Consider the following 24,967-nt stretch of genomic DNA (forward strand, 5'->3'; position numbering starts at 1 on the left):
ATAGTGTTTGTAAAAGTGGTTAGAGGAAGTATTGCAAAAGCACAGGGACGACCAGAACTGTAGTTCTCAGAGCTCGTTGAAGATGTGGCACTGACATGAACATTAAAGGGCCCTAATCTTTTCCTGTAATTGACCAGCATGGGAGCTGCTCATCCCTCAGAGGCCAACAGGGAGAGAACCTGCAGCCTGTGGCTGGAGGTCCCTGAGTTTCTTTCTCAGCAAAAGGACCCAGATGTTGCAGGCTGGCAGCTCCATTTCAGGTTTCAGTGCAAGTTTATTTCAATTTTATATTTTATTCCAGGCAAGTGCTTATTACATGGATAGTATTCATGTCTCAACACCTAAAGTCTTGGAGCATGAACAGCCACTAGAATACAGTTCAATAGTAAAAATACAATATGTACAAAAGTAGGGTTTTTGTAGTTTTTTTTTTTTCCCACACAGCAGATGTATCCAAACACATAAAAATCTCTACAGTCTGGGGTCACTACAATTTATATTTCAGGAAACGGAGACACAGTGACCGAGTCCTCACTGTAAACAAGGGCCACCTCTTTGGGGGTTGGGGGTGGGACCTTGGGATGGGGGAGAAGCAGCTGTTCCTAGAGAGCAGGGGTTCCGGTGACCCCGCCATTCCCTCCAGGCATCCCTGCCCTTCTTTGGCCCCCCAAGGAACCAACCTCCCCCTCTCCCCGAGGTAAAGACTCCCAGCCAGTGAGCCACTCAGAACATCAAAAAGTAAAACACGCATGAGAGGTAAGATGTGTGTGTGCGCGTGCGCGCGCCCGCACGCGCGTCCCCCAGGCTGGAAGGGCTGGGGGGAGGGGCGGGGCAGGCGGTCCCACAGGGTGAGGATAGACAAGGTCCTGATAGCTCTCAGAGGGGGGAGTGCCCAAAGGGCTGGGCGGTGGCTGCCCTCTCGGGCACACAGCGTCACAGCATTCACAAACGAAAACAACAGCAACAACACCCATCGTCACCAATCTGGACAGAGTCATTCGGCACTAGATTCCGAGCCCCCACTGCTGGGGGCGGAGAGGGGCACGGGCAGCGGGCGGATGAGGTATCTGTGCGGCCCGGGGGGGAGACTGGCTGACAAACGTTCTAACTCTGGACCGGCCTCACGACGCGGGGAGATGAGCAGAGCAGAGGCGCTTCCCCAGTGCCTCTACCTGTTCCCGGGGTGCCAGGCCTGCCCTCCCTTCTTCCCACTGTCATTGCGGGGAAGAGGCTCTCCAGACCATCAGGGTGGGGGTGGTGGCTCCAGGTGCAGGGAGGCAGCGAGCCTGTGAAGCCGGAGGCTACGTGCAGCTCCCTCCAGGAGGCCTCTAAGGGGTCCGAGAAGCCTTCCCTTCCCCCACCTGGAGAGAAATGAGAGGCCAAGCCCCCTGGAAGGTCCCCAGGACCAAGAAGGAACTGAAAGGCTGTTCTTAGACATAGAAATCTACTCAAGACCTCTGCTGGGGCTCCTCTGGAGGATCCTGGGCCCCAGCACTGACCGCCACTCCCCGCCCCAACCCGTCAGTGCAAACTTCACACCCAGGGACACTCTTCCTCTGCCTACACGGAAAGGCCATTGGTGAGTGTCCAGGTGGGGAGCCAAGTGTGCATGGTGTGTGTCTGACACAAGGCCACCTGTAATAAATGCCCACAAAGAGAAGCCAGTCTGCCAAGGCAGAGGCAGGGAAAGCAGCATCTTCTACTGCCTGTTCCCCTGGCCTTGGCCCAGGACAGACCTTTCCTCAGAGGAAGGCAGTGGCACATGGCAGCCCCCTTAGAGAGGGCACACTCAATGAAGCCCACTGGAGAAAGGGGGACGTTCACAGCAAAAAGATGACGCCAGAGACACAGGAGCTGGGACAGCTGCAGCAGCCCTGCGAGTGTGGCCCTGCCCCCTTTTTCCAGGTGCCCAGGGCCTATCTGGGAAAGGGCTGGGTTTGAACTTCCTGATTGTCTCAACAGTGTGGCTTCAGGCTCCTGGAACCCAGACTGGTGGCTGGTCCACGTGTCCCAGGTGGCACCCCAAACACCCATCCTTTGGGGGAGTGAGAGCACTGAGCAGAGGCCTGGGAATCAGGGAGATGCACGCCTTCTGAAGCCCAAAGCCCCACAGGGGTGGCAACAGGGCTCCAGAGCAGCTCAGTCCAGACCCAGGCTGGGAGGTGGGGTGGGGTGAACCATGGGTTCGGCCAAGCCCTTCCTCTCCCACCCCTCCCTCAGCCTGCCCTTTAGAGGTCAGGAGCCCAGTAAGGGTTGAGAGGCTTAGAAGCTTGGCAGCAGCTTGGGTTTGGTTTACTGTTGGTAGAGAACCATCTTAAATAAGTTTCTGCTGTAAGAAATCACAGTGACTGCAACTGGGTAGGAGAGCCCTGGCCTGGGGCTCCCACCTGATTGGGCAGGACTCCAGACCAGCCACTTCCTAGGACCTGTCACCTGTACTCAGAGCAGGGCCCACAGTGGGCCCCAACTTTCTGGGCCAAGTTGCCTCAGTTCAGCCTGCCCCACCTCTCCTCTCCAAAGGCCTGGGAAGGGAAGGCTGAGGCTCCGGAGGGGAGGGCCCGGACTCTCGCCACATCACCAGACAAGCAATAGCAGCAGCACAGGATGGCGGTGAGGGAGAAGTTGGAGAACAGGACGCCCACATGGGACTGGTTTCAGGGGACAGGACGGGAAGGCAGGACTGGCACCAGGCCAACAGGCAGCATGTCCACCAGAGTGCGTCTCACCACTTTATCAAGTCCTTGAGCAGTGGGCTGACCGCTACCCTATGCCCAGCTCCCTGGGATGGCCCCTCCCTCCTCTGGCTCAGAGTCTCTGCACCCCCTTCCCCTAGGAGGCCTGGGAGTGGGGGTGTATGGGATGGGCCTGGCTGGAATGTGTGGAGCTGGTGGGAGAGTATGGGGACAGGTCCCTCTCCATGCCCCCACTGGGGGGGTCTCTTGCGTGGCCTCACCCTCAAGCCAGCTTGAGCGTGCCCACGGGAAAGGAGGGCATGGTGACCATGGTTACAGGGTTGAGCACTGTCTGGCCCACCAGCTGGGGGTGGTGCACCACCTGAGCCCCTACGGCAGGCTTGGCCATAACGGTCGGGGGGGTGCCCAGCCCAGCAGTGCCATTCACTTGCTGGTGCGAGAGGGTGTGGGCGATGTGGCTCACCGCCACGGGCTGGCTCACTGCCACAGGCTGTGGGTACAGGGGAAGCTGGGAGCCAAGGTGGGCTACGTGGTTAAGGGTGGCAGGGTGCACTGTGATGTGGCCAATTGGGGGTGTGGCAGGTGCCAGCTGCACAGCAGGGCTGGGGGCTGAGGGGGCAATGTGCGCTATGTGCTTGCCGCCCGGCCCCTGGAGAACGTGGTTCACAGTCTGGATGACTGAGGCGTGGGTCGTGGCGGTGTGGGAGATGACTGTGGAGCTCCCACCCGCCGCAGCCACCAAGTGGGCCTGAGCAGGCACCAGTGTCTGGGTGGGGGCAGCTGGTGGGGGGGGAGGGGCTGGCAGAGGTGTCTTCTGCTGTGGCAGAGGTTGCTGCCCAGGGAGGTGGGCAGGAGACAAAGCCACAGGCTGGGAGTGGGGGTGTGGGTGGGGAGGCAGAGGCGCAGGGGCAGGGGCGGTGCTGGGTGGTGGCTTCGGCAGCTCCACGTGGGGGCGATGGCTCAGCTTAGGTAGACCCAGACCAGCCTGGTCCTCTTCCATATCCTCGTCTATGTTGTCCTCACCCTCTGTGGGGGGACACGAGGACAGGGATAGGTCAGAAGGGCTTGGGAACAAAAGGCTGGAGAATCAGACACCCCTGGGGGTCTGGGAAATATGGGACATATTCCCAGTGGGTAACATCTTTTCCAGTGGGCAGAGGCCTGGCCAGGAAGCCTGGCAGTTGAGGGGTGGAGCTCACCAGAGGCAGTAGAGGTGGAAGCCTGGTCGTCCTCGGGTTGGCCCGTCTGCCGGAGTACACGGTCAATCTCTAGCACATCCATCCACTGGCTCAGCTCGTGTTTGAGCTCTGCCAACCGCTGCTGTGTGGCAATCTTCTCCCGTGCTAGCCGCTCCATCTCATGCTCGTATTCCTTCTCCTTCCTCTTCAAGGACTGGAGAGCAGGGCGAGGAAAAGCAGGACACTGAGCAGAGACCTCAGGGCCCGCACTACTTCAGACACCCCCACAGCGACCCTTGCTTCCAAAGCACCTGGTCCACAAGGGCAGTCTGCAGTGACCAGGGGACTCAGGCTGATGGGGGCTGCTGGAGACCATACCAGCCTCCTGGGCCATGGCTGTGCCCAGTGGGGCCCAGTGTCCCAGGAAATGTGGGCTCTCCAAAAAGATGCCATTGAAATAAAGTGCAGATCCAGGCCAGTGACTCCCCCTTCTCCACATCAACTCTGTCCTGAGGGGTTTTGCTCTCTTGCCCCATCCACCCTCCTAGCAGCACCTCCCTTCATTCTGCCAACCACAGAAGGTTTAACAGATTCCTCAGACATTGCCCAAGACTTATACATCACCACTCATGATGCCCCCATGTCACTCACTAATGCCACAAGCTACCCTCTTGGGAACCCATTCCCCAAACAACCAAATGATTCAGCCCTTCTGTCCACCTTATCATTCACTAGTCTCCTTAACTTCAGCACCCTTGAGGATGACCCATGAGCCTTTGTAACCCCCCAGGCCCCGCCATTTCATCTCCTTGAACTGCCTCCACCTGGCCCCCAGCAGCTGCTGGCTCTGCACCTCCTGTCCCAATCTCCTGTGTTACTCCCTGAAATGCCCACCTGTGACACCTCCCCAGAGCCTTTACTTCCACACGGCCCCCAGCCTCCAGACTGTCCAAGCTGCTGGACAACCCCAAGCCCTGGAGTGTGCTCCTCCTTTCACGCCATTCCCTGAGTTGCGGTGATCAATGAGAAACAGCTCTTCAAGTGCTGGACAGCACCACTGGCTTGGCTGAAGGCCCCTGGAGACGCTTCTGTCTTTCACTGCAGGTTCCATGTCGATTCTACCCCCAAAGAGCTGGTGCCATCCACTTCACTAAGAACACCACGGGGAGCTCCTTTACATACCATGCTATCTCTCCTTCAGGTTCTCACAGGTCACCTGGCCCCTAAGATTGACCCGTCACCTCAGGGCTGGAAGCCACACCTCCCCAACTGTGGCACTACTCCCCCATCAGAAGTGCCTCTGGCTTCCCTTCACATGGGGCTTAATAGCAGCTCCAAGATGCCAGCTCACATCCTATTTCTCAGCTTCATTCCACTCCCAAAGTCTCACCTGTCCTCCATGACCTTCTGATTTTGACACTATTAAAACTACCTAAGTTCCACAGGCCACCCTGTTGCAGTCTTCTCCTTGGTCCAGGCATGACATGACTGCTGGGTCAACCAGATGACACCGGCAATCCAGCCTGGCTGCCTCCTGGGTCTCTGACCTGCGATGCTCCTGAACTTCTGGCCTCCAAAGATCTGCTGGTAAGAGCCAGGTGCACAGCCCACTGGCTCTTCATATTATACCAAATTTACCTGCTATCTTATGTGCCTCTTCCAACACCACATACCCAGCTGCTCACACACAGACCCTCCCATCTCACCACTCTCAGTCTTACTAGCTCATGCTCCAAGACCGCACTCGGGCGCACACCTCCTCCACTGTCCTTCCCTACCCCGTGCCCTTACCTATACATCCTCCTGACCTCCACCACATCCCTGAGCATTTAATGCAACAGGTCATATTTTATCAGACAATGGCTCCTATCACAAAATACTTCATGGGCAGTTCTGCTGCAGTCCCTCCTGATTGTTCACTGCCTATCTTGGGCTCTACAGTGCCTTCAATTCCACACACCAACGAAGCCCAACTTCCCCACATTTCCTCCTATGGACCCTAACTCCTTACATTTCTGACCTCACCAGTAAGAGGTACCTCACATCGTCAGTGCCTGCAACACAACCCCCAGACACAGCCTTGTTCTGTAGTAGTCTGAAACCTGGGAGCTTTACATCTCTGCTGCCACTCCCAGGCCACACCCCCCCCACCATCTTTGAGATTAATCTGCTTCTCCTCATATTTCTGCCAGAAATATCCCTCCCCTTACCCACACGTACCTGTCTGGCTTCTCAACCCAAGAGGCCAGGGCTAGACATGACATCAGATGAGGCCACATCAATGACAGGGCCTGTGGTAAGTCAACCTGCACTCCAGCCTGGCTGCTGGAGTGGCCATCACTAGTAGTGGCCATCCTGAACTCACCTGCTAGCTAGCTGAGCAGGTAGACTTCTGGCTCAGGGAAGGAGAACGTCAGTGGCCCAAACTTCCTCTACTTACCTAGCCCAGTTCTCCACAAACCTGGGGCACCTGGAAAGATTTCCCAGCGTCTAACTTTAATCCACATTGCTTCATTTTAAATCCATTCCCTTTCTAAGGAAATGTGTGGTTTGGTACCTAACTATTTTCCTTCCTATCTCTGTCCACTTAACCGTGGCTTTCTTCAAATCCTTCACCATCCCCTAAGCCACTCTGGGTCTGGCTGAGGGCTACAGTCTTCCTGCAGCGTACTGCCTGGGCACACACCCAAGGCCCTCGGTCTGCGTGGTCCCTCCAGCACTTCCTTTTGACTCCCATCTAGTGCTCTGCAGCACCCCCATCTCTTCATGGCAACCACCCTGACCATCTTTTACTCAAAAACACACACCCTGCTCCCTCCTGCAGGAGAAACTTTGGCCTCTGTTGATGCCTGCCCTCTACTCTGCCTAGGTCACCCTGAGACCTTCAGGTCTCAGCTCAAATGCTGTGACCTCAGCATTTGGATGACCAAAACAAATGCTGCATTCTGTCCCTTTTATGCCTTCAGGACAATCCTGTTTGTTTATAATCTACCACAAAACCGAACCTATGAGGACAGAGACACACACTTTTTTCTTTTTTAAAGATTTATTTATTTGTTTATTTTTAGAGAGAGGGCAAGGGAAGAAGAGATGGAGAGAAACAGTAATGTGTAGTTGCCTGTCGCACACCCCCAACTTTCAGACCAGGAATCCAACTGGCGACACTTTGGTTCCTAGGCCCGTGCTCAATCCACTGAACGGCCCAGCCAGGGCCACACTTTTATTTTCAACCCCATACATCATGCAAGCAAAATTTCCCTTCCTAAGTTATGTGCCTATACCCAGAAACTTCCTATTTCTAAGTACTGAGTTAATCTTTATAGAAGGCTAATACTCCTAACATTCCATGATGAAGGTACCTTTTTTCCCCTATTTAGCATCACTGTAATACAGAAGAGGAAACTGATATTCACAGAAATGTCACATCATTTGGATAGGGATTTGCTTCCAGGCCATATCACTGAAAGACAAATAACTTACACTAAAGCCCAAATTCCGCAAAAACATCCCAGAATTAACCCTCCCAATACGGTCCTAAGCCCACGGCCAAGCCTCTCCCCTTCTTTCCACACGCAGACTGTGCGGCGCCCCGCCCCTCCAGGGACACGCGCGCACCCACGCGGACCCGGCTTTGCTGCGTCACTCCTGCGGGCCGCACCCTCCCTCCGCGCGCTCAGGGACCCCGCCTCCCCCCAGCACCACCAATCGGCAGCCCCAGCTCCGCCCCCTCTGCCCGAGGGCGGGGCGGGGGGGAGGGTGAATCTTTACTGGAGGCAGCCGGCTGGGAGCAGTCGCAAAGCAGTGCTCCGCCCTTCGACGAGTCAGGCAGCGGTTACCTCCGGGCTGTGACCCCACAATCTAGGCCGGGGGAGGGGTGGCGCCCGCCGCGGCTCACCGCCCCAGCCCCCAAGCTTCTCAAGCGCGCCGACAGGGAGACCCGGGGCTCCTCCGCCCCCGCCATGCGCGGGCTGGGAGCCCTAGGCCCCTCCCACTCTCCCAACGGCTCTCTTCCCACTTGTTCTCCGCTGCAGCCGTGCGTGGCAGCCCGCCCCACCCCCACTGTCTCCTTCCCGGCAAGCGGAACCTTCGGCCGGTTTCCAGGGAAACCGAAACTCAGGCCGTCATGGCAACAACAGTCTTATCTGGCGGGCGCACCCCCACCCACGATACTGCAGTGTCCAGGAAGGCCCCTGGGAAAGACGGAAGGAGAGCGTAATATTTAAAGGTTCAGTGTCGTAGGGTCTATTTGTCACCGAGTCAGACCGCCGCAATTTCCCAACTCCCAGGTTAAGAGGTCGTGGCACCTAAATAAACTGGAGAGATCTTAATCCTTCTGGGGTGAAAGCGGGGGGGGGGGGGGGGGGGGGNTGGGGTGAAAGCGGGGGGGGGGGGCTTCTAACGGCTCGCCGCCAAGTGGTGGAAAAAGCCACGCCCAGGAGACCCCACCCACCCACGAGCCTCCGCTGATCTGGTTTCCACCCCTGGGTGGGGTGGAGGCGCAGGGCCGCTCAATGCCCTTTTCACCCGTGGTGCACTAACAGCGCCAGGTGGTAGAACAGGGACGAGTACTGGGTCTGACAACAGAGCTGCTGGGCCCTACAGTTGGCAGGGCTCCTTGGAGCCACCCCGCGGGGGACGGTAGCCGAGAGAAACTCTGACACCGCCCTCCCTGCGCACGCGTTCTCCCGCCCCTTCCCGGGCGGGGAGCCCCGCTGACGTCAGCCGGCCATGTGCTCAGCGCCCGCGTGGAGTCGGGCGGGGCCACGGCGAAGGGCGGAGGGCAGAGGGAGTGGGGAGGAAGCTGGCTCTGCCTGCTGCAGCCGTCGCCACCGCCTGCCTCCTTTCGGCTGGGCCTCCCTCCCCCATACCTGGATATACCGCAGCGCGGTCCGCAGCACACTCAGATTCGATGTTTTCTTGTCGTCCACGTTGGGGATATTGCGCTTCAGGGTCTCAAAGCATTCCTTCAGATGGGCCCTCCTGAGGAGAGGAGGTCGAGAATCGCTGGTCAGGGAGCGCCAGGAGGAAGGGGGGGGGCGTGGTGGGGGAGGGGCGGGAAAGCCCCGGGAGAGCTTAGGGGACCAAGGGTAGAACCAGATCACGCGCACACACACCTGTTCTTCTCCAACTTGTTGTGGACTTCTCTGGTTCCGATCCTGCAACCCAGACAGACAGGAGGCTCAGAAAGGCCAGATTAGGCGGCTTTCCTGCCCCCTCCTCCATTCCCCCAAGTGCCACAGGCATTTTGTTCTCGCCTTTATAAAAGCAGCAAAGGGATATGTTCGCCCGTGCCCTGGTGCAGTCACCCCCTGGAGGGCACATATATGCTCATAATTTACAAGCTCTTTAATCCTCCATTCCACCTCTCCACCTCTGAGACAGAAGGGCTCCTCCGACTCAGAAGAAAGCGACTCAGAAGGTAGACCCCAGACCTCTCAACCAAGAGGCCCATAATACCACCCTCTTTCTAAAGGCCTACAAATGCTAACAGCCCCAGCCTTGGAGAGGATTAGAGAACACAGAAGCCTGAGAACAGAGGGCAATAGCCATTCCCCACTCCTGGGATGAGAATGGGCATGGGCACAGTGAGAATGTCCAAACAAAGGAGGGTGCTTTTGGGTAGGAGAGGCAGAGAGGGCATGATTCCAAAGGGCTAGTTTGGGAGAATACTTCCTCTTGCACAAACAGCCCAGGGGGTGGGCAGTTCTCTCCATCCCACCAGCCTCAACTCTGCCACACGTCACTCACCCCCCAGGCCTCTTCTTCTGTTCACTGGATTTGACTTCTTCAGCTGATGCCAACTTCAGGGTCCCAAGAGTAGGTGGGGGTGGCTGCTGGGAAGCCAGCTGGGGCTGGACTCCAGGGTGTGGTGCTATGGTCAGGATTGGTGTAGGGAGGGGCTGCAAGGGCTTGGGGCTGCTGGTGGGCTTGGAGTCTGGCAGTAGGGGAGTAGGGGTGGGCACCTGTGGCCTGGTGGGCAGGGGAGCAGACTCCTTGATGCTGAGTCCAGGGGTGCTAACCAGGGCTGGCTGGCGAGGTGCCAGGGGCAGAGGCTGGGCTGCAGGGGGCAGTGGTGGGGGTGGGGGAAGAGTCTGAGGGGAGTTGGTCACTACTGGAATAGGAATGACGGTCAGTGGGGTTGGGGTAGCAAGTGATGGTGGGGGTGCTGGTGGGGGTGCTGGTGGTGACAGAGGCAGGGGTGGTGCCTCAATGCGGGGTTCCTCCACAGGCAGGGCATGGGCCAGCCTGGCCAGACTGCTGGCCTTCTTCTGCTCCTGCTCCCGCTCCAAGCGAAGCCGTTCCTGCTCCTCTACACAGAGAGAACACAAGGGATGTCACAGCATGGCCAAGAGCCCTGGGCCTCCCGTTTACCTGTCCTCTGACCATAACCCATCCTCTCACCTTGTCCGAGTCAGGGCTCAGTGACACCTCTGCTCAGACTGAGATGCCACAAATACCCATCCACACCCAGCTAGGCTCTGGGCTAAGTGGTGGAGGCACAGCAGTGAACAATTGAAAGAAACCCAGTCCCTGCCTTTGGGGAGGTTAAGGCCTGAAGGGCGGGGGGGGGGGGGGGGGGGGCGGGGGGGGGGGGGGGGGGGGGGGGGGGGGGGGGGGGGGGGGGGGGAGACAAGTAACAGGATAACAATGCAGGCTAGAAGAGCACACACAGGCCTTGGTGGAATGGGAGCTGTCACTTAGGATGGACGATGGATGCCTAGTCACCTGAAGGTTAAAGGGTGAGGCAGCTGACGAGCAGGGGTCAGGAGTAAAAGGGTGACAGATGAGGTGGGCAGATGCCAGTCCACGATGGACAGATGATAGCCTCTGAGCAAGACCTTCAACAACAATATTTACCAACTACCTTCTGAAGGCAGGCAGTACCTTCACTTCACAGATTGAGATAAATGAGCTCAGAGAGGCTAAATGATTTGTTGAGGGTCACACAGCAAGTCATAGGTAAAATGGGTAGCCCCAGCCTTATCTCTTTGACACAGGGTGGATGCTTGGTACTTACTATGCCACCATGTACTCACTAGGTGTCTATACACACACCTGGCTCCTAACAAGAGCCCCTCACCACAGGTAGGGTGGGGTGTCGCCTTCAGCTCACATGTGAGGGAACTAGGCCCAGGACTCCTAGGCTGTTTTCCTCAGGGACCACATAAAACATACTTGGTCCTTCTCTGCCCTTTGTCATGCAAGGACTCATCCCCCCCTACCCCTCACCGACGCCCCCCCCCCCCGCTCCCCCGCAGCACAAACTAAAAAGGTAGAAGACAGGCAGAAAGGGAGGCCATACGCTTTAATAGAGGTTGAGCCAGGCAATGAGCTTGGGCAACCCTGCACCACTGGTCTAGCATCTCTGCTGAAAGAAAGCCCTGCAGGAAAGGGAGGCCTGCTCAGCAGCTGGCCAAGAACAGGGGAAGGAAGTGGCCTCTCCTGCTCCAGAGACCCCACTCTACTGCCACCCTGCCCAATTTGGGGGCCCCACCATTCTGCTTCTCTGACTAGAGGGCTAGGCCAGGGGCCTGGGGAGCAGCCGCAGCCCCCAGGCCAGGGAGCAGGCTGGTCAGCTTGCCCTCCCTCCTGCCCTGGATTTGCCATACTGCTGACTAACCCAGCTGACAGCATGGACACGCCCCAAACAGGCCACCCAACAAGGGATGGGGCTGAGGGTGAGGTTGCCCAATTGCCCCCCTCAGCAGGGGGGCATCAACCCTCACCAGTCTGCTGGCCTCAGGGGCCCCAAGAAAACTGGATAACTCAGGGCCCTTTGGTCAATCAACAACTTGAGTAAGCCAGGCCTGCTTGGGACCCCTCCCTCCTGCACAGAGTAGGCAAAGGAGGAAGTAGAGGGAGACATGTGGACATGCTCTGAGAGGGGAAGCACTCAGTGGTTTCCCAGCAGCCAGAGCTCAGGGACTGGACAGGTCAGCACAGGCCTCTTCCCCCCTTCCGTATCTCCCCTGCCCTTCAGGAAGGGGAGCTGCCAGGCCAGAGCAGGCCTACTCCAGTAAGGGGAGGCCTGGCTCTCCCATGCCTTTCCAGCCAGTACTGACTTATGTTACAGCCCCAAAGTAAACCAGCTCCCCACTCCAGCTTCCCACAGAATATAATGGGAAGAAACTCAGCATATAATGCTGAGTTCCAGCCATGGAGCCCTTCTCAGGCCCAGCCTTGGACATCCCTAGTCTGCTTCCTTTCCCCCTCAGAATCTCCCCCTCTCCACCCTTAAGACAAGGCTCTGGAACTCAGAGCCCAACAAAGTCCCCACCTCCATTCCTTTGAGCCAGCACCCAAACTTTCATTGGCCTTGGGTCAAATGTTCCAGTCTCCCATAAGCAGGGGGAGGGACAGGGCCCCAAACCCCAAGGACTGGTGCCCTGGGGACTCAGTGTGAAGGCAAATCTCATATTCCCATATTTTAAAGCAACTCCAAAGCTCATCCAGGAGATGGCAACCTCCTCACCTACCCTTTCTCCCATAGGAGTCAAAAGGACCTAGGTGAAAGGCAAAGTCTATCACACCTGGATCAGCATGAAAAACTGGTGGTGAAGAACAGGCATGGCCCAAGTCAGATCCCACCCACCAAAGCTTCCTGCTTCCTCTCTGGCAGCTCTGACTCGATCCCAACCCAGCAGCTACCCTCGCCCTCCCAGTGCCCTGCAGAGGGGAAGACAAGTGGGGAAAGCAAGCTGGCAGTCCCTCAGGAGCATATGGGTTTAGGCTCTTTAAAATAATGGTCTGCTGTACCCATGGGTACACTCCCTTCTAACTCCCACTTATGCACAAACATATTCTGGTACCTTCCCTGGGCTCTGTCCCACCCCCGACCCCTAGCCCCACCCCAGGGAATTTAGCATGACCCCTCTGGAGTGATCCAGGGGCCACAGTGGAGAGTACTAGGGACTGTGCTCCCTTTAGCCATCCCCCATCACTGTGGCCCAGGGGCCCAGCAAGCACAGGGCTGGGGCCTGAGACATCCACACCTGGTGGCCCCAAATTTCCAGGGGCATTCTCTCCTTTTACATGCTAACAGGGAGCTTGGCACATAAGGCAGCCCAGGGTACCCCTTAGGTCAGAAGCCTGTGGACACTTGGCCAGCTCCCCCTGATCAAGGCAGCAGAGGGTCCCAATGGAGCCACTTCCATGACTGCTGGAAATGACCAGAAACTCCAGCTGACCACCAGGATGGCCTTGCCCTTCCCTCTGCTCTCTCTCACAGGCACAGACACCCTCAGGTTCACCACGTGAGCAAACTGACTGCTCTAGGTAAAATGGGGAAAGGCACAAGAGGCTCCCTGTTCAGAGATGCTCATCAGGTACATAACTTGGGATAGCAGTTCCAGTCAGCAGGTTCCCACTCTTCCCCTCCCCAGTCAGAGGACATACCCTCAAGAATAAGAGAGAGAGAGAGAAAAAAAAGAACTCTGGAGACTGAAATCCCATGGCCAGATCTAGCCATCTATACTCAAGTTCTTAGTGTGTATCTGCCTTTCCAGCATCCATCTATCCTTAAGAACCCTGCCCCACCAACAGGCTGTGACAGGCCCCAATGCAGCTCCCTGCCCCTGGCTCTCACCACATGGGGGGGAGGGCAGGGCCCTGCAACTGCGTAGGAGAGAACCATTCTCCGGTTCCTTCACTGTGCTGCATATATCATCCCTGTCCTTCTTACTGGTCAGCTGTGAACTTATTTTGGAAAAGGGCAGACACATAACGAGGGTGGTGGTGGTGTCTTCTTTTCCCCATACGGCCAACTAGACTGTAGGTAAAATAAGGGTTAAGTGTTTCCCTGGGACAAGGTTAGGGTCAATCATGTTCACCTCAAGCACAGTGCCTGGTACCCAATGGGCACAAAACAGGTATTCTTGAATTGCATTGTGTTGATGATGGCAGCAGTTGACTAAGTCTTTCCAAAATCTTGTGCACGCTCCTCCCTCTGCCGCTGGGCACGCAGGAGTTCTTGGTCACTACCAGCACTATCCACCTCAAGACCCAGCTCTGGACCCCAAAGCCAAGGGGGAGGGGCAGTGCTATGAGGTCTCAGCCCATCGATTTCGAGAAACCCAAGCATCTTGGTCTCACATATTTCGAGCGACTCTTGACCTTGAGAGGCCAGTGGACCCAACTAGGTCAGCAGACCGCTGCTCCCCCGTTCTTGGCCTGCTGCTATTCCCCCCCACCGGGCCGCAGCGGCTGCAGGCGCGCGCGCACGCGCGCACACGCACACACAACACACACTACTACCTCCTGCATGACTCATCACTGAAGCAACAATAGGCAGAGAGAAAGGAAAGGAGGGCGAAGCGAAATCTCTACCACAACCAACCTGGCTGAAGGGTTGGGAGGGGGAGGTTCGGAGAGGGCAGGAGTCCCCGGATACTGTCTGCGCGCACACACACGGACTGATACAGGCCCGAGGCCCTGGGCAGCAGTCCGGAAAACGGAGGTCTTTACTCCAGTCTCTATTTCTGCAGCACCCTGAAGCTGAGGACCATTAACAAGGGCGCGTGGAGATAGGAAGCATCCGAACGAAATCTTTCTTCTCACCTGTCGAGGGAGGTCCTAAGTTTGCCCCTTCTTAGCCCGGCTCATTTTACAGTGTGGTCAGGGATTTTGCCAGGAGGTTCTGGTGAGAACGTTTTGGGGTCAGTGGGAAAATGTGAGCCCTAGATATCCTGTTGCTTTGCAATTCTACGGATTTCTCTCTCCCCATGATCAAAAACAGGCGGTTGAGGCGAGAACTGACAGGTGAGCTCGGCTTCTCCTTCTCAGGGCAAAGGCTCGCCTAGAGAGATGCCCAGCGCCCAAAGCCAGAGCCCAGCCGGGCGCCAGGCCCCTGGCCAGCCCCGCCCAGGCCCCGCCCCCGGCTGAGCGCCAGGCAAGGAGAAGGGGCCGGGCCGAGCCATCCCTAGCGGGAGTGTCCCCAGTGCACGTGGTCGGGGGCGGGGTTCGTCCACGTCACCACCCGGTGTAACCAACGGGCTTGGTACGCAGACACACGCAACATTCCAGCCGAGAGCGGGTATGGAACGCGAAGACAAGCCACATTCCACATCGGCTAAAGTGGGGCGCAGAAAAGGGGGGACCAGGGGCTGCCCTCAGCGACCTGCAGGCCGTTTTTCAAACACCCAATCAGACTGCTCTCACCCAAACCCCTGACGCGCGACCTAGCCCAAGCTCTGGGAGGCGGGGTCAGGCGGGGCTGGCCAGGATCATAAGACACGCGATGTCATTTCATTCTGCAAAGGCCGCCTCCGCCCCAAGTGGCGCGTAGATCTGCCGGGAGCACCCCTCTCACCCTCCCAATAGGGTCAGGGAAACCGGGGAGTTGCTCGGCCTAGAGTAATTCCTAGCCCCCACTCCGCTACACACACGCCCACTCGTGTGCGCTCTACACTCGCCCGTGTGCACATCCGATCATCCGCTCTCCTCGAGGCTCTCATACATCCCCCGTGCACACACGCATGCACACGCGGGTCTGCCCCCCCCCACGCAAACCATTGCTCACCCCACCCCACCCCCGGCTCACACATTTTCAGAGCTACGGAGGGCACCACTGACCCACGCGAAAGGAGCCCCCACGAAAGGCGCACAAGGGGTGGCAGGCAGCTGCGGTGGCGCTCACAGAAGCCGGGTCCTTCGCTGCATGTTAATGAAGTCATTAATTAATTTCACTGCCCACAACACTCCTCCCTCCCTGGGCGGCGGCTCTTGCGCGAAGCCTTGCGCTACTTGGTTTCGCGGGCCGCTCGGGAGGGGATTCAGCCTGCGGTTTGGGCGTAGGTTTGGGGACGGGGGTCGTTCGCCTCCCCCTTCCCAGTGCCCCAGGGGCTCAGCCCGGCCGCTCACCACGTGCTCTCTGTTGTTGCTGCGCTTGCCATTCCAGGAAGCGGGCCGCCTCCAGTAGCGTCTCTATGCTCATCGCGCCGAGAGCTGCCGGGGGCGCGCCGGGGCCAAGACTGCGGCCCGTGAGCCAGGCACAGGACAGGCTGGCGGGCTGGCAGGAGGGAGGGATCACCTCCGGGGGGCGACAGGGCTGGGCGGCGCAGCGCACTCCGCAGGGAAGAACAGGGAGCACCGGGGGGAAAATCAATGTCTCCCAAAATTTTGCAAAATATAATTTGCAAATTTAAAATAATTTGCTGCAAAAAAAAAAGGCGGCACTGCCTCCCTTCTTCCCCTCCCTCTCTTCCTTCCTTCCAGTGCCTCCCGCCCCGCGGCCCCCAGGAGTCCCGCCGACAAGAAAAGGCTTTGCAACAAGATGGCGAGGAGGCACCGACACACACAACAAGGGAAGGAGCCGCGCTGCCCCCGGCCGCCACCCCCGCTACTACACCGGGGCCGCAGCCAAAGCCCGGACCGGAGCCCCCACCCACAGGGCCGTGGCGTCTCACGGAAGGAGGGGCGGGGTCGTGAGCGAGCTGTCCCCGCCCACTACAAGTACGGCGTGAGCACACGTGGTCTGGGTGGGGGTGGGAAAGGCTCGAGCGGGGTTCGCGCCCTTCATTTCCGCTTTCCCGCCTCACCCCGCCCCGATTGCATCTCACAAGTTGAGCAATGGCCGTGTGTTTGGGTCATTCACGACGAAATTTGTCTTGCCGGAGGGAAGGACGGAAAAGTCAACACTTAAGTTAGCTCAAACAAGGACATTCTTGGTCAGGGAAACACTGGGATGGTAGGTACCAGCCTGATCCCTGAGTCTCCACTCACTACCCACACGTGACCTAATTCCTGCAGCCACCCGCTGTCGCAATTCCTCCGGGATCCGCCCCTGGGCGGAGCTGACAGCAAGAGGCCGACCGAGAACTGGCAGAGGGAGCGGAGTGGCGATCCGACTCCACATTTTGTCTCCATTCCTCCCCCCGCAGTACGTTAGCATCCTATTAGCTGACGTCACCGGGCCCTGGGCCAATGGGCGGGCAGGACAACACGGCATGGAGCAGCTCCACATGGACACCCCGGGCCGCCAGCCTTCTCTTTAAAGGGCCAGTGTTTAGTAGGGTCACATTCGAGGGCTGCTGTTTGAGATAAGGGTGGGACACCGAGAGGGAAATTCCGCCGTTGTGCTCTGGGTTGATTTTTCACCACCCTTTCTTTAAAACAAAGTCTCTCCTTCCCTCAAACTCTTGTCTTTGTCCACTCGTGTCTGATGTGAGTAGAGGATCGAAGTGTGCCATCCCAGAGGCCACCCTTTACTCTGGGACCTGGCAGGGGAGGTTGAGAGGTAGCCACAGCCCAGACTAAGGGGGCGTGGCCCAAATCGGGAACAACAACGTGGAGGGCGGAAGCCCTGCCCTCAGGGTGGCTGGGAGACAGGGGCAGCAGAACGGGCACGGGGGCGGGGCCTGTTCGTCAGACTTCAACCCCGCTCGCGGGGAGGGCAGTGGGACCCTTGGCTGACATTCCTTACCGCCGCTTCTGGCGCTAGTGTTTGGGGGCGCATGGGGGAGCAATCAGAAAGTTAGACCTTTTAGATCAGCTTGCTCAAATCCTCCTTTTGCAGATAAGGAGACAGGTCCAGAGACTAGAAAGGACTTGCCTAAGATTACTCAGTATTTCAGTTGCTCTGTAGGGCGGAGCATTTATTCGTGACCCCATGGATGCCTTTTTTGGACAGTTCTAGGGCATGGTCCCCAATTAGGAAAAAGGTCCTGGAGGAACATCAAATTGCTCACACGGGAAGGAGTTGTGATGGCAACCACCAAAATCTTGTTCTGCTTTGGTGGAAGCTGCAGAAACCCCTGGTAGTTTACAGTGGCATACAGGTTTGCTGAAGGCAGACTTGGGGCACCCTGATTTATGTTCAGGTCGGTACCAATACCAGCAAGCCCGGGATCCCCTCGGTCCGGGCCGAAGATTCCTTTCATTACTAACCAGTACAGTTGGGACACCACCATTTGGGTTCACAGAAAGCAAACCTTTATGGGGAGGGCTCAGTGGCTGACCGCCTGGCTAATCCATCCCATCCCCACTGTGCCTTGGAGGAACAGGTTCCTATTTTGGGGACCAGAGTGTTAGACTATTGAAAACTGGTACAGACGCATTATGGGCTTTGCACATTACCTTTCAGGGCACAGTACATCCTAGGGAAAGGAAATCTGCAGAGATCCTGGGAATCAAGAACATAGTGAATGGGAGTACGGGGGCTGTTTGCCAGACCAGTTTACAAAGGACTCTGACCTTTACAGTTAATGCCCCAGCATCTGCACCTGAGCAAAGAGAGGCCATTACAAACAAAAAATGCCTGGGTGCCACTGATTTTATGATAAAGCTGGAAGGCAACAGGGGATTAGAGGAACAGCCCAGTTCTTCTAGAGGGGATAGATGAATGCTCTTTTCCTGAAAGGGTTAGATCTGTACTGGTTTTGACATTGCTTCAAGCTCTTGCGGGGTGTCCGACCTTTTGGCATCTCTGGGCCACATTGGAAGAATTGTCTTGGGCCACACATTACTTTGTGAAACATAGTCACGCATACACACAAAAAACTTCATGTTTTAAGTCAACTTAAGATTTTGTGTTGGGCCACACTCATAGTCATCCTGAGCCACAGGTTGGACACCCCTGCTGGTCTAAGGTGTCTGCAACCTGCTACCAGTGTGGTTGGGCTTGGCTGACCTCATGACCAAAGAAAATGGCAAATTTAAATGCCCTATATAGGTGTATGTGGTAGGGGGAGAGTAAACAGTATATATAATGTATATATAATAGTGGCCTGAAATAATGTTGACAAAGTTCTCATTTTGTTTGGAGTTAGCACTGAACCATTCTGCCCAGTGCCCCGTGATGCTCAGGGAGCCACAACCCGCGTACCCTTCTGCCTTCAGGTAGTCATTGCACACATACAGCTCTTGAAGTATCATCTAGAGGCTGAAGTCCAATTTTCCTGATTCTTCTCATCAGGGACCAGCTCTATCATTAGGTACCATTTTGAAAAGTAATATTCTAAAGACACCTTTTCCTTCAGGGATGAGGAAGCAGGAGATAAAAGTGAAGAGATTCAAATGCCAGCCTCTCCCTTGCCCCCAATACCCCATCTGCTCTAGAGCTTAGTGGAGATGCTTGCTATTTAAAACAAACAGCCTTACTGGCTTCACATGATCATCTGTTTATTTGGGTCATGTGGGGACAGCAGCCAGGGGATGTTAGGCAAAAGCAAGGGTTTAGAAAGGTGGTTTATTCTGGCCCTGTTGTGGCCTGCAGAAGCTTGAAAATGGTCAAACGGAATTTTTCATCTACTATAGTCCCTGCACTTGGGGAATGGACAGATATCTCTGTAAAGGGAGTGGGAGGGGAATAAAAGGAGAAGGGAATGAACAGAAGGGCCATTTAACATTTTAGCCTCAGCTTCCTGTTCCAAAGGGGTGGAACTAGGATAGACACTGCCAATTGTATTCATTCAAGGAAAGGGGAAAAGAAATCCTTCTGATGTTTTAGCAGGAAGGTTAGCACATTTTGGGAATGATCCAAAGCCCAGCCATTTCCAAAGAGTTGTTTTGAAGTCTCTTTATGGCTTCTAGGTGCTTTAGTACTTTTGGGGCAGGAAGACACCGTGGCCATCCATCACTGTACTTTCTCATGAGATTTCTATTTTTAGTCTTCTTCCTCTAGTCCTGTACACCCCAATGCCCAGATTAAGTCCCTCAGTTTTTTAATATGCATTCCCTAATGGACTATCTTCCACCGCCTATTCACCCCAATAAAGTTTAACATACATATACAACTCCAAGAGCTATGAAAATCAGTTCCCTGACCCCTACAAAGTGTAAGTAATGAGACAGGAGAAAGGTGTGGTGCCAAAAGTACAGGTATTCACATTAGATAACAGAGATGTCTCCCATCCAAGTCCTAACCAAGCCCAACCCTACTTAGCTTCTGAGATCAGGCGCAATCAGGGTGGTATGGCCATAGACAGGTCCCAGAGATGTCTTAACATTCCAGGCCTGACGTCTCAAATTCTGCAAGGGGTTTTAGGAAGTTTTTCACTTATCACAATTAAAACAAAACCAGAAGAAAATCAGCTTTAAGATGTAGAGGAAGGAACAGAAACTAGTACACCCAGGGACATACCAGACAACATTATTTTAACAAATATTTACTATGCATAACACATCTCAGGCACTGGGCTGGGTATCCTTGTAGCCAAGGTCAGGTGACCCTTTGGTGAGCCAGAGTGCGGAAAAAGGTCAGAGAGCAGAACTCTACTCCATACAATACCTAGGAAAAGATTAGCTTTGCTCTCTACCACCCTGCTGGATAGCACAAGATCATGGGACTACACAAAGACCATTAAGAGTACTGAGATACTCGTTTTTTAGAAGGTTAGGTTCCCAGGTAATCATATTTTTGTAAGAAGGGATAAGAAAAAGTTAAGTGGGTTTAAGGTTGGGTTAGCCAACTGACCCTGATTCCTGGTAAGCCCACCTTGAAAGGAGAGCAAGATTTTTAATTACTTTGATAGAGGTGTATCCTATGGGGCACTCATTCACTTAGCGGGCTCTGCAGAGCTGGCAGTTTCCATCTAAGTCTTTACCTACCTTCTTCTGCCTGGGCAGTTGTCAAAGGACTCTCCTGAACCTACAAAACAGGTACAATCAAGTTCCACCTTCCCATTCAGGTACTTTATCCTCTTCACTGCCTCACATGTTGTCACAGCTGAAGAGTGAGATCACTTGGTCCAAACTTCCAAGATAAACCTCTCATCCAAGGTCACAAAGCTGCTTAGTGTCAGCTGGAATGAGAAGTGGCCTGGTTCTCCTTTGATTGTGTGAACAGCCCAGCCAGGGTCAGTGAGTCCAGAGTCCTCGAAGGCCTCACAGAAATAAGTGATGACAGGGAGATAACCTCTCCCTTCCTGGCTAAAGATAAGAATGCTCATTACCTTTGCTTAGTGGTGCTCAATAAACAAGCTTAGCAGATAAGTGAGAAGACAAATCAGAGGACTCAGAGGGTACTACACTGCCGCCGGCCACTCTGAAGAGCTAAGGGCTTCTAACTGGGCCAAGGTAGATGGACAGAGATTCTTCTCTTCTCCCGGAGCTAGCCTAAAAAGGTGACTGGGAGAAGGGGCAGATTTTTATCCAGGCAACCGCCCTGGGTGTGGACACTGAGTAATAAGGAAAGAAAGCAGTTCAAAAGCAAAAAGGGAGGAGTCACGCACTATGAGCTTTTCTGAGAAACCAGAGAGGCTAGCCACTCTATGTAGCTAGAGATATGGCGCCTATGGATGATTTAGGGAGGAGGAAGATGTAAAGGGTGGAAAGGCACAAGGAGAAGGATGAGGGTTTCACTTATTCCTCTGTGGGGGGAAGAGTGGGCGGGGGAGCAGGAGGGGGGAGAATGTGGCTTTGGAGTAAATTATTTCAGGTCATGGGAGTGAGCCTGAGCAGTTAGCAGAGAGAGGTAAAGTCTTACAATGGAGTCAAGAGCCGGCTGGATGAGTGCAGGTGGGGGAATGTTGATGAAAGGGAAGGCCCCTTCCAGATCATAAGGGATGGAATACAATCAGCCCTACAGAAAGGCCTAAGGTCTATTCTATTGCCCCAGCAATCTAAGTTCATACCGAAAAGCAAGGCTGCAGGACCAAGTCTTTAAAACCCAGGAGATCTGCTACCTGCGCTGTAACTGGTACCCTCTCAGAAGACTATGTAAGGCCAGGAGCAGGAGCCAGTCATTGGCTGGACTGCCTAGATCCAGGGCCTGCAACCAACATTCTTACTAAGGCCCCAGGGTCTATTGAGAGAGAGTATACACTGGGCAGTGTTGAGGATACTCAGGACACTCCAGGAGCAACACATCAGTCTGTGCCTCTCGTCCCACCACTTCCAGGCTGGGGGCTGGAATAGTACATACCTCCCACCCTCATCTATTCAGGTCCCTGCTCCCAACCCAGATGCCTCAGATGGTGGTACTAGAGGTGATCAGTCATCTCTCTGATGCATTACTCTGTGATAACTCATTAAACAAGGGTCCTTAAACCTCATACCATAAACCAACACCAATTCAAGTGTTAAATGTAAAAAATAATGCCAAAAAAGACCATAATAATATATGGGCAGACATTTTTTTCTGCTCCAAGGGTAGTGAAGGAGGCATCTACCCATAAAGGCAAACAAAGAAAATGTAAAGGAACAACCTGACAAATTTGATTACACAAACCCTCAAAAAATTCCTTAACTGTAAAAACAAAACAAGATCACCATAAATAGAAGGAACATATAAATAATAACACAGGAAAATATTGGCAAGATGTGCCTTTGCAATTCAGTAACAGAAAGAACACTTGCAAATAAAAAATGAACACAAATGTAATTTAAAATTTGTAAAACAATGTATGAAATAATACAGGGTCCAGCACAAGTAATGCCCGCTTGAGTGTGTTTGGTAGGGTAGTAATATGGGTGTAATAACTTATACTTTTAATTTTAACATTTCACCTAAAATGTCATATGGTGTGCTTGAGTGTGATATTGTTGTGTTAAAGAATTACATGCTTATGATTTTATAATAAAAGATTTTGTAATTAAAAGGGGTGTTATTTATACCAGACTCTGTATATACCACAAAATATGTTGTATAACATATTTCTATGTTGTACATATAAATACATGAAAATGTCTGACCATATCAGTATCACAATAAATTGATAAAGGATTTCTCAAAATTAAACTTCTAGTGCTATCAAAGGTGTGGTAAAAACAGGCACCTGCGGAAGTGCAAACTAGCCCAGAAGTTTTTAACAGGCGAACTGGCAACATACATATAGAACCTTTAAAAGAGTCATATCTTCTGCTTCAGTGATTCTTATGTAAGTTTACACTAAACTAATAACATTTTTATAGAGATACTCAATAAAGCATTATTTACAAAAGTGAAAACCAGCAAACTTAAATTCTCAACAAGGAACAACTGGGTTAGTGAAGTAATGCTCATAATATGGCATGTGAAGACAAAGAGGGTTGTTAATATACGAAAATATTAAACAATGGTTGTGTCTGGGCAGGTGATTACTGGTAATTTTTATTTTCACAAGTTTTCTGATACAGAATAATTTTATAATCAGAAAAAGGTTATCATATATTGCTAAATGAAAAAGATTATGGAAGAGTAATATACAATATGATCCCACATTTGCTGTTTAAAATTATATATGCATATAAAAATACTAAGATAGGGACTTCCAGCCAAGATGGAGGTGTAAGTAGATACATTTTGCCTCCTTGCACAACCCAAAGGACAAAAAATTTAAGAACAAAAAACAAGAACTGTCAGAAAACTGAACTGTATGCAAGTCACAACCAAGGAGTTAAAGAAAAAATATTCATCCAGACTGGTGCACTGAGACGAAGACACGTGGCCAAACTGAAAGAAGAGATCAAAACTCCAGAAAAACAGCTAAGTGATGAAGAAGTAGCCAGCCTAGTGGATACAGAATTCAAAACACTGGTAATCAGGATGCTCACAGAAATGGTTGAGTATGGTTGCAAAGTAGAGGAGAAAGTGAAATAAATAATACTATACAGAGAACTAACAGTGAAGAAAAGAAAACTGGGACTCAAATCAACAATTTGGAACAAAAGGAAGAAATAAACATTAAACTGAAACAATGAAAAACAAGAATTCAACAAAATAGGGAGAGGCTCTGGGACAACTTTAAATGTTCCAACATCTGGCATAGGGGTGCCACAAAGAGAAGAGGAAGAGCAAGAAACTGAAAGTGTTTTTGAAAAAAATAATGGAGAACTTCTCCAATCTGGCAAAGGAATAAACTTCCAGGAAGTCCAGGAAGCTCAGAGAGTCCCAAAGAAGGTGGACCCAAGGAGGAACACACCAAGGCACATCATAACTACATTACCCAAGATTAAAGAGAAAGAGAGAATCTTAAAAGAAGTGAGAGAAAAGAAGACAGTTACCTACAAGGGAGTCCCCATAGAATCTTAGCTGATTTCTCAAAAGAAACCTTATAGGTAAGAAGGGGCTAGGAAGAAGTATTTCAAGTCATGAAAGGCAAGAGCCTACATCCAAGATTACTCTATTCAGCAGAGCTGTCATTTAGAATGGAAGGGCAGATAAAGTGCTTCTCAGATAAGGTCAAGTTCAAGGAGTTCATCACCGAGCCCTTATTATATGAAATGTTAAAGCAACTTATCTAAGAAAAAGATAAATATGAACAGTAGCCCTGGCTGGTGTAGCTCAATGGATTGAGCGCAGGCCTGCGAACCACAGGATCACGGTTTGATTCCCTGTCAGGGCACATGCCTGGGTTGCAGGCTAGTTCCCAGTGGGGGACACACGACAGGCGACCATACACTGATGTTTCTCTCCCTCTCTCCTTCCCTTCCCCTCTAAAGATAAATAAATATTTAAAAAATATGAACAGTAAAATGACGACAAACTCACAACTATCAACAACTGAACCTAAAAAACAACAAAAACAAAAACAAACTAAGCAAACAACTAGAACAGGAACGGAATCCCAGAATTGGAGATCACATGGAAGGTTAGTGGGGAGGGGGAGGAAGAAGAATGGGGGAAAAGGTACAGGGAATAAGAAGCATAAATGGGAGGTACAAAAAAGACAAGGGCAAGTTAAGAAGAGTACAGGAAATGAAGCCAAAGAACTTGTTCTTACAATGAAAATGTATTACTTTGTCAAAGGGGAAAAAGTTCTCCTGTGCTTTATGAGGAAGGGCCTCACGATTCTTGATCTCAACTACTTTAACATGTTGCTGTGGGTCTATTTTCCATCTTAAGTCTTTATTGTGAAAGGTCTCCCATTTTACCCTCAAAAGCAGATTTTGTCTTCCCCTCTCAATCCTACCTAAACCTCTTTATTTTTTTTAAATATTTTATTTATTTATCTTTTTAGAGGGGAAGGGAAGGAGAGAGGAAAGAAACATCAATGTATGGTTGCTTCTCGTGCATCCCCTGCAGGGAACTGGCCCCTGCCGGAAACTGGCCTGCAACCCAAGCACGCGCCCCAACTGGGAATCAAACTGCGATCCTCTGGTTTGCAGGCCCGTGCTCAATCCACTGAGCTACACCAGCCAGGGCCTAAACCTCTTTCTGATGCTTAGCTCTCACATTCC

General features: G+C 53.2%; 1 protein-coding gene across 1 annotated transcript; it reads right to left on the reverse strand.

Moving 5' to 3' along the window:
• Positions 1–252: 252 nt before the first annotated feature.
• Positions 253–16,044, reverse strand: MNT (MAX network transcriptional repressor). The gene is made up of 6 exons (XM_037070185.1): positions 15,731–16,044; positions 9,620–10,181; positions 8,986–9,027; positions 8,740–8,851; positions 3,893–4,085; positions 253–3,719 (listed from the first exon to the last, which is right to left on the reverse strand). Exons 1-6 carry the CDS (start codon positions 15,801–15,803, stop codon positions 2,956–2,958), a joined length of 1,746 nt encoding a protein of 581 aa, XP_036926080.1. The 5' UTR covers positions 15,804–16,044; the 3' UTR covers positions 253–2,955.
• Between the last annotated feature and the right edge of the window lie 8,923 nt (positions 16,045–24,967).

Source organism: Sturnira hondurensis, unplaced genomic scaffold (genome assembly GCF_014824575.4).
Source record: "Sturnira hondurensis isolate 20B ecotype Veracruz unplaced genomic scaffold, ASM1482457v3 Scaffold0018728, whole genome shotgun sequence".
NCBI lineage: Eukaryota > Metazoa > Chordata > Mammalia > Chiroptera > Phyllostomidae > Sturnira > Sturnira hondurensis.

Bases quoted from the DNA above. Each gene is read 5' to 3' on its own strand.
- MNT (XM_037070185.1), bottom strand. From the start codon at position 15,803: ATGAGCATAGAGACGCTACTGGAGGCGGCCCGCTTCCTGGAATGGCAA. The intron at 10,182-15,730 runs GTGAGCGGCCGG...CTCTCTGTGTAG, and splicing joins GCAACAACAGAGAGCACGTG to AGGAGCAGGAACGGCTTCGC. The intron at 9,028-9,619 runs GTGAGTGACGTG...TCTGGGTTGCAG, and splicing joins CAGAAGAAGAGGCCTGGGGG to GATCGGAACCAGAGAAGTCC.